At 33.3% G+C, this 8,466-nt stretch overlaps 1 protein-coding gene across 1 annotated transcript; it reads right to left on the bottom strand.

Annotated features, from left to right (window-relative positions):
- Window positions 1-30: 30 nt before the first annotated feature.
- LOC136813897 (uncharacterized) lies at window positions 31-2,871 on the bottom strand. Its single transcript, XM_067070393.1, has 4 exons — window positions 2,693-2,871; window positions 2,334-2,414; window positions 1,640-1,744; window positions 31-375 (listed from the first exon to the last, which is right to left on the bottom strand). Exons 1-4 carry the CDS (start codon window positions 2,831-2,833, stop codon window positions 232-234), a joined length of 471 nt encoding a protein of 156 aa, XP_066926494.1. The 5' UTR covers window positions 2,834-2,871; the 3' UTR covers window positions 31-231.
- Window positions 2,872-8,466: the final 5,595 nt, after the last annotated feature.

Below are 8,466 nucleotides of genomic sequence, written 5' to 3'. Positions count from 1 at the left end.
GATCCTACCCTTATCCTTCAAATCAACAAATAAAAAGGTACAAAATTGTATTCTGCTATTAATAAATTCATAATAATTTCCTAATTACAAAATATTTAAGCATACAGTTATACTCTGATCCAAAATTTGAGAATTGAGGCGATATAAAAAAGTGGAAAAGACTGCAATAATAATAATAATAAAAAATATTACACATTTTACAAAATAAAATAGTACGGTATGCGATTGTCTTCACATTCCAAAATTGAGGTCTACAGTTTGGTTGTCTTTAATATGGATAACATGAGTATGTTGGCGATCAGATCCCCAAGCACCTGCACTAATGGCATATGTTCCTGGAGCTACTTCTACATTTACCTCTTCTGTTTTTAGCAGCTATAAGATAAAGTTTGAAATAATTATCACTAAAAGTCATAAAAAAGATAAAGATCTTCAAAAAGTCATTTAAAAACATTTTATCAATTTTCCAATATTCAATCTGGCCAGTTACATTTCATCACAAATATTGATATGGAATGGAGAAAGCAAAATAAATCTATTTTTTGCACGAATCGTCATTCTAGGGGGCGTCCTCTTCTGGTCTGATGTTAATTTTTTCGATTTTTTTTCCAATCTCCTGGGCCCCTTGGTTTATTAATTTTTGAAAATATTTTCACCTGGCACAAGAAAAAATAAATAGCCAGGTTTTAGTCTATAATTACCTTCTTCTGGAGTATTTAGATGTACAATTTCCAATCCCCCTGTAAATACCCCCCCTGTTCCCCCTGTTTATTTCGACCCCCCCCCAACCCCCTGTTTATCAGGCACCTGAGAGTATTCGAGAGAATCAAATTGAGGGAAAATTTTCCAAAATGCTGACTCTCTGAATCCAAGAAAAACGAAACTTTAAATTAAAAAAAAGAGCTGATTCAAAATTATACATTTATTTGTCAACTTTAAAAAACACATATAATACCGGGTGCGCCACAAAAAAGTTTTTCTCTTTAAAACTAATTTTCTCGAAATCTAAAAGTCTTAAAAGAACCATTTCTATTTCAATGGAAATAAGAAAGATAAAATTAAATTTTGGTGGGTCATTTATTAAATTCGATTCATTAGATCAAAAGTTATACTCAATTGAATAAAAAAGTTACTTTCAGAAAATGCTCAAAAACGTTAAAAATCGACCTATCAAATTTTTACTTTAAATTTGGCAATTGCAATAGTCTTAACATAATTAAGAGCATTTTTCCGTAACAAAGTGATATCTCTAGTTTGACAAGGATTAAAACAATGATTAACCCCTCATTGTATCAGAAATCATCAAGAGAATCTATTTGGTCAATGAAGAAATATTTTAAGTCAAGTGAAAAGTTTATTGCTCATTCGATGACATCATTTTGGCCCTACAGTAAAACATTAAATTTGCAATATTTTTAGTTTTCAACCATTTAAAAAAGTGGTAACTTTTAGTTCTTTGGGCTTAAAGATCAAATCTTAATACTCTCCCCCCCATCGAAAGGGCTTATGATACGTTAAGCTTATCTACTCCTCGGCGGGTGCGACCCTAGGTGACGGCTAGTATAAGTACTAAAAATTAAAATAGGGAAAGAATGAGGATAAACGATTTTGACTTTGTATGCATTATATGATAACTTACCGGATTGGATTTGTAATTAGCCGTTTTGTGATTTTGATGGTACCTTTTTAGATGCAGAAGGTCAGAGTCACTTGTGAACTGTCTGCAAGTTGATCTATGATAACGCTGAGATATAAAGACAAATTATACATATAAGCATGGAGAAAGTGAAAATGAATTATTTGGCATAATAGCTTTTCCACCAATCCCTAATTACTGTCTTGTTTTATCATAAAAATAAGTAAGAAATCTGACTCCCTAATAGCAGCCATTTCAAAGCATGTATTTAAAGGATTAGAGCTGTCCCATATCGGTCTCTATCCTTTCAAAACTTTTTTTTGGATGTAATTGTTACACACAAACACTAAAGAAAGACCATGGCTGATCTAACGAATAACCTGGACTAGCCTAATGAGAAACCAGGACTGGTCTAATGAGTGGCCATGAAGATTTACAAGCAACTAGAATAGTTTGAAATCTAATTTTCTAGAAGATCTGAAGGCTGATCTAAAGCAAAAATTTGATTGCTACTAAGACCACTCCTTATACTGTACCACAAGACCAGCTAGATTGGTCAGGCAGTTAAAATTGCTTGAGGAGTCACAAATAGACTACATAATAACTTTCAAAACTCCCAAAAAAATATACAATTTATTTTCAAATCAATGAAAAATAATTTGGGGGGAGGGGCTAAAACATCATATTATAAAGTTACTTTGCATTGCCGTGCAGTTGTGGTCATGTATTGTAGCACATCATCAAAGGCATCATCAATTGTAATGTTTGTACTACCATCCTAGAGAAGACTTGATAAAATCAGTGTTTTTTGTAATACTTTAACTTCTCTCCATGTGTGTGTTTCTCATCTGTTATGATGAAATTAAATCAGCATCCAAATGTTTTTATTACAAATTTGACTGAGGCAGAATAAGTGCTCCAGGACATTTGCCCGAAGGAACAATTATCTCAGGCACAAATGTTCTCAGACAATTCCCTTAATAAAAAGTCATAAATTGACAGAAAATTATTGTTTGAATAACTATAAGGTGTAAATAACAATTTAATTTTGTTTACTTGTTCATTGGGTGGTTGATGAATTTGTGTTGGCCATTCAATACTTCTACGTGAAGCTTTTTGTAATGTTTGTGCAGACTGATGACTTGTTCTGCAAAGTGTGCAAGTGAGCCAACTGCAGCCTTGTCTTCCACAACTCATTATTATTTAAATTCTTTAAACTTATAAAATCTTGTATAAAAAATAAAACATTGAATATTAAAATTAATTAAAAAAATCATCATCGCTCGACCGCAGTATAGACTTTTTCATTGGATCCTAAGGTGGGATCAAAGAAATAAGAATGACAGAGAGAAGCAGGGGCTTGACCGGTAATCAAAGGCATATCCCTGCTAGGAATTACTAATTTGATTCCAGACCCCGGAGCTGTATGAGAAATCCATTGTCTTTTCAAATCGCTAATGTAGTATGTGTTGTGCCAAAATTTGTTTTGTAGGAAACTAATCATAAGTTTTTGAAGTCAAAATGCACTTTTGATAAAGTCCAAAATTTATCTAAATTTAAGGGGTATTAAATCAAACATTCTTTAACATTTTTCCAGATTTTTCACTAAATTTTTTTTGAAAAATCGCTCACAATCTGTTTTCCTATTTTTCCCCATAACTTTTGTTAGGATAATTTTATAAAAATCAGGTGAGATCATTAATTGATCGCAATTGTTAAGAAACAGTCCAAAAACACCTTTAAAATGGGATATAAAATTAACGCAATTCTATGTAGAATTAACCTCTTTACAATAAAATAGTGAAAATAAAGAGGTTTTCTGCATAGAATTGCATTAATTTGATATATCCCATTTTAAAGGTGTTTTTGGACTTTTTCAAAAGCAACATTTTGACTAAAAAAGCTTATAACTTGAGAACTAAATTTAAAAAGTTGTATACCAAATTTTAAGTTTGCCTTTCCTCTTTACAACGTCAAAAGAATTCATTAAAATTTCACATTATTTAGGACACAGTTTATTAGCCATCAAACCAATACTTTTTCTAGGTCACACGGTATTTGCTATATAATATTGTATTGTAATATCTAGGCAAAAAACGGTAAGAAAAGACGAGATTGTACAGGATTGTAAATTTCTAGTTATAATAAGCGGTGAAAACATCACGTAATGACTCCAAACAACAACCAGATAGTAGATCAATTTTCAGGTTTAATTTTTATCTTGCAGTGTTTCATATAGGAAACAACTAAGCCTCTATACGCTGAGCTTATTAAAAAGTACACAAATACAAACATTATTAAGGGACAAGGTTTGAGAAAGACAAATAGACTAGCGATTGTGTATGTATTTTTCAGCCTGACACAAGTACACTGGTATAGCAAAATCAATAGATAAAAATTAAGTGCTGAGAAGGTGATCTACTATCAGGCTATGGGTGGAGTCATTACGCAATGTTTTTGCTGCTAATTATAACCAGAGACTTTTGGAGATGAAATAATTTCAAGACAGTAAGTCACAGTAGCATCCCACCAAAATGCGTATCAAAAATTATGCTGTGAAAGTGTGTGAAACATTTTTCTTAGTACCCGTAAAAAATAAGTATAAATTTTTATTAAAATATTTGGCATCGTCGCACAATGCACGGATTGTGAACATATGATTGCAGATTCCCCTGCCACTTCTTCCTCCACACTGGAAGAGGAACATATTCTCCTTGATGGTTTCTTTGTTTTGATTTAGAAGAATCTTCTCAAATATCTTGCTCACTCTTGTGAGGAAGATTCATCTTCGATTCTTCATTTTGTTTCATTTATATACCTTTATTTTTGTAGATCGATTTTATTATCATATGTTTCCATTGAAATGGATATTTCTTTTACTTTACTTCACATTTGCTTGCTTGACTCTTTAAAATGGATCAAAAATAATAAGTTGTTGACTTGAGCGCAATTCAGACCAGTCCGTGAATGAGGACCCAGTGCGCAAACAATCTTTTGAAAGAAAAAATTAGAGCTCCACTCGCAGCTAAGATGGTAGAGTAACCTGCGAACGGAGCTGCTTAGCTAATTTGTCTTGAAATTTTGCTGCTTTGGTTGGTCAGTCATTTGATGACTATGCAAGTTTCCCTCCAATGATGCAAGTTACCCGACTTCACGGTAGCCTATCCAGCGGTGCGCATATCTAGGTGGGTTGGGTCTCCCCTGTTGATCTTTTTCTTGGGAAGTTGATCTTCAAATTAGTTTTCAAGGTTGGCTTGGCTCAAGATTTTTCATCTATGGCTCAAATTTTAGGCAATTTCTCATTGTTTTTGAAAAAGATAATTTCATTAAAAAGCGCCAGGTTTTTTCATGAATAACTTTGGAAGTTTTGCGGTGCATTTTTTGGCTTGCGAGTCAAGTAAACGATACAGCGCTTTTTCTTCGCAGCATTAATCTTTGATACGCATTTCGGCGGGGGACGCTCAGTTAGGGAAACCATCCAAGATCCTGCCATTCTATAAGCCAGCAAAAACTAAATGACACTTGTAAACTTATGTTTCTTACCATTTCCCATTGAAAACAACCAAAAACATTGCTACTTCCCAAAGCCGGAGACCAAAACAAATTATCTTCCAAGATTATGGCGCCCTTTCAGATCTATTGTTAAGGCCATCTAAAATGGTGGAAATAGTTGCGGAAAGACAAAGGCGCCCGCTGCTTTGAGGGTGGTAACGCCAAAATGCCCAATATGATCTTCCAACAGAAGGCGAGTTAGTTGACGCGCGAGTTACGTCATGCACTCCATCTCAGCGCACAATGAACGGTGTTTCAGTGAATATCAATAACTATAAAAATATCTTATGTGCTTAACTTCAGTAAACCTCGAGTGCTTCAATGAAGATGAAGAAGGTAACAAGATAAAAAATGCGCTGGATAATTTTCATTGTAACAGTTTGGTCAATCATCGCTGAAAGTTTGAAAAAGTTTTTCCGACGCAAAGAAAAAGTTTTTCCGACACAAAAAAAATTTCAGCCAATCAAAAGCACAGTGTGCTTATATATACTTACTATGTTTGCTACATCGTCTAGGCTGAAAAAAGTGTGAAAAGACACGAACGCCATTTTTAGCAACTCCAGAAGATTTTTCAAATTTTAATTTGTTTTTCAAAACCTATCCTATCTTGTAGAGCTTTGAAAAAGAAAGAAAATTAGGGGACATAGGCCTCCAGAGGATAAGTGGTTGTAAAGATATTCAAATTTTACTGTCAAAAATTTGACTAAAAATGTCAAAAAATGTATCAAAAAAGAAAAAAAAGATATTTCCCAGTCAGGCTTCTTTAATTTTGCATATCTTTTTTTCTAGTATAGCTAGAGACCTGAAATTTGGAGGGAGAATTCTTGGTGTTAGAATAATTATTATACAAAAATATTTGTAAAATATTTAGTATATTTATGAAAATAACGAAAGATATATCTTTTTTTGAAAAAAGAAGACATTGCATTGTTTTATTTTTGTTTTTGAAGAAAATTAGCTTGGAGGAAAATGAGTTGAAATGAGTCAAAAAAGGTGATACTGTAGGACCCATTTTCAAGGGGCCTCTGGAAATGGAGGAACAAAAAGTTATAAGTAAAGAATAAGTTTTTCTGAAAGAAAGGAGAAACCCCAAACGAAAAGAAAAATTTCATTGAAATCGAGCAACCTAACCAGGTTTTATGGTAGTTTGTTTTTGATGGGTCAGACCCCACCCGCCGCTGTCACGGATCCAAAGAGGGTTAACAAAAAAAGATAGACAGGAATGACAATGACAGTGATAAGCCTTATTTGTTGTCAGTATTCTGGCATTCTAACCTCTAAGAACCGGTGTGATGGCTGGTCCTGGTGTAGTCTGGAGACCATACTCTGTTACAAAAATATTTCTATCCCGTTAAAATCCCAACAACTTCACTGAAATACAGAGTATGGAATTATTGACTCGATTCAAATCACTTCAAATCACAAAAGAAAAAACCGTTATTTTTTCAAAACAATTCAAAAGCTCGCGCCACTTCTTGAATAGCAACTCCAGAAGATTTTTCAAGTTTTAATTTTTTATTCAAAACCTATCCTATCTTGTAGAGCTTTGAAAAAGAAAGAAAATGAGGAGTCATAGGCCTCCAGAGGATTAGTGGTTGTAAAGATATTCAAATTTTAGTGTCCAAAATTTGACTAAAAATGTCAAAAAAAAGGTTAGGAAAATAGCTTGGAAAAATTCGAAAAATGTGTCAAAAAAGAAAAAAAAGAAAAAAAAGAAATTTTCCAGTCATGCTTCTTAAATTGTGCATATCTCTTTTTCTAGTGTAGCTAGAGACCTCTCAAATTTGGAGGGAGAATTCTTTGATGGTGTTAAAATATTATTATATATAAAATAACTTGGAAAAATTCGAAAAATGTGTCAAAAAAGAAAAAAAAGAATTTTCCCAGTCATGCTTCTTAAATTTTGCATATCTCTTTTTCTAGTGTAGCTAGAGACCTCAAACTTGGAGGGAGAATTCTTTGATGGTGTTAAAATATTATTGTATAAAAATATTTGTAAAATATTTAGTATATTTATTAAAATAACGAAAGATATATCTTTTTTTGAAAAAAGAAGACATTGCATTGTTTTATTTTTGTTTTTGAAGAAAATAGCTTGGAAAAGGTTTGAAATGAGTCAAAAAAGGTGGTAGGACCCATTTTCAAGGGGCCTCTGGAAATGGAGGAACAAAAACTTATGAGTAGAGAATAAGTTTTTCTGAAAGTAGAAACCCCAAATGAAAAGAAAATCCATTTCGGCAGAAATAAAAACTTTTTTTTGGGACATTCCCATGCTAAAGAAGCAAAAAAGTTAGAAAAACTACATGAAAATGAAAGAACTAGAATTAGCGAATGTGATTTTTGAATTCCTCACCCTTTTTCTGATAAACATACAAAGTTTCAGCCTCCAATTACTTTTTCCTCCGTTTCCAGACACATTATTCTTCGAAAGTTGCAAATTTCTTTTCTCCCGTCGGCAAACAATTTTCAAAATGTTGCAAAACGTTCGGCATTTTACCAATTTGCCGTCTAGCCCGTGTCCACAGTGTTATATACCGCTGGAAAGCTAAGATCACAGGCTTTCTTTTAGTAAAAACCGGAACGCTTTAGCATACATAGAAGAAAAGTTAGAAGGGTTCAAAGTTCACGGAAAAATGAAACATTTGGTTTGACGTCAACGATAGTTGCATGACTTCTGGAGTCGCTACCATCACGGATCCAAAGAGGGTTAACAAAAAAAGATAGACAGGAATGACAATGACAGAGATAAGCCTTATTTGTTGTCAGTATTCTGGCATTCTAACTAAGAACCGGTGTGATGGCTGGTCCTGGTGTAGTCTGGAGACCATACTCTGTTACAAAAATATTTCTATCCCGTTAAAATCCCAACAACTTCACTGAAATACAGAGTATGGAATTATTGACTCGATTCAAATCACTTCAAATCACAAAAGAAAAAACCGTTATTTTTTCAAAACAATTCAAAAGCTCGCGCCACTTTCTTGTTGAAACAATAGAGCTGTTTGACGTCATACTTTTGTTTATATCAAATCAGAACAATAAGATATTAGCCAATCAAATTCTGCGATTAATTCTTGCATCTTGTATAATTCCCGGCTACTGCTGTCTATACTTTGATATTTTTTTGAAACCACATAGATAGACAGAGAAGTCTGGTCCTGGTGATGGTGTTATTACTTTTGTTTTAAATTTCGATTTAGCTGGGATTCTGCCGGGATTCTCAGCCAAAATTTTGACAGGAAAACGGTACCCCCCCTTGTTTTCATAGAGAAATTTAT

The sequence above is a fragment of the Clytia hemisphaerica genome, unplaced genomic scaffold (genome assembly GCF_902728285.1).
Source record: "Clytia hemisphaerica strain Z4C2 unplaced genomic scaffold, Clytia hemisphaerica genome assembly, whole genome shotgun sequence".
In the NCBI taxonomy this organism is placed as follows: domain Eukaryota; kingdom Metazoa; phylum Cnidaria; class Hydrozoa; order Leptothecata; family Clytiidae; genus Clytia; species Clytia hemisphaerica.
The sequence above is the reverse complement of the archived record's forward strand: the minus strand, read 5'-3'. Positions and strand labels throughout refer to the sequence as shown.

Coding starts and splice junctions, on each gene's coding strand:
- LOC136813897 (XM_067070393.1), bottom strand. CDS start 2,833: ATGAGTTGTGGAAGACAAGGCTGCAGTTGGCTCACTTGCACACTTTGC. Junction 2,415..2,692: donor ATCAACCACCCAATGAACAA/GTAAACAAAATT, acceptor AGTCTTCTCTAG/GATGGTAGTACAAACATTAC. Junction 1,745..2,333: donor CAACTGCACGGCAATGCAAA/GTAACTTTATAA, acceptor TTTATATCTCAG/CGTTATCATAGATCAACTTG.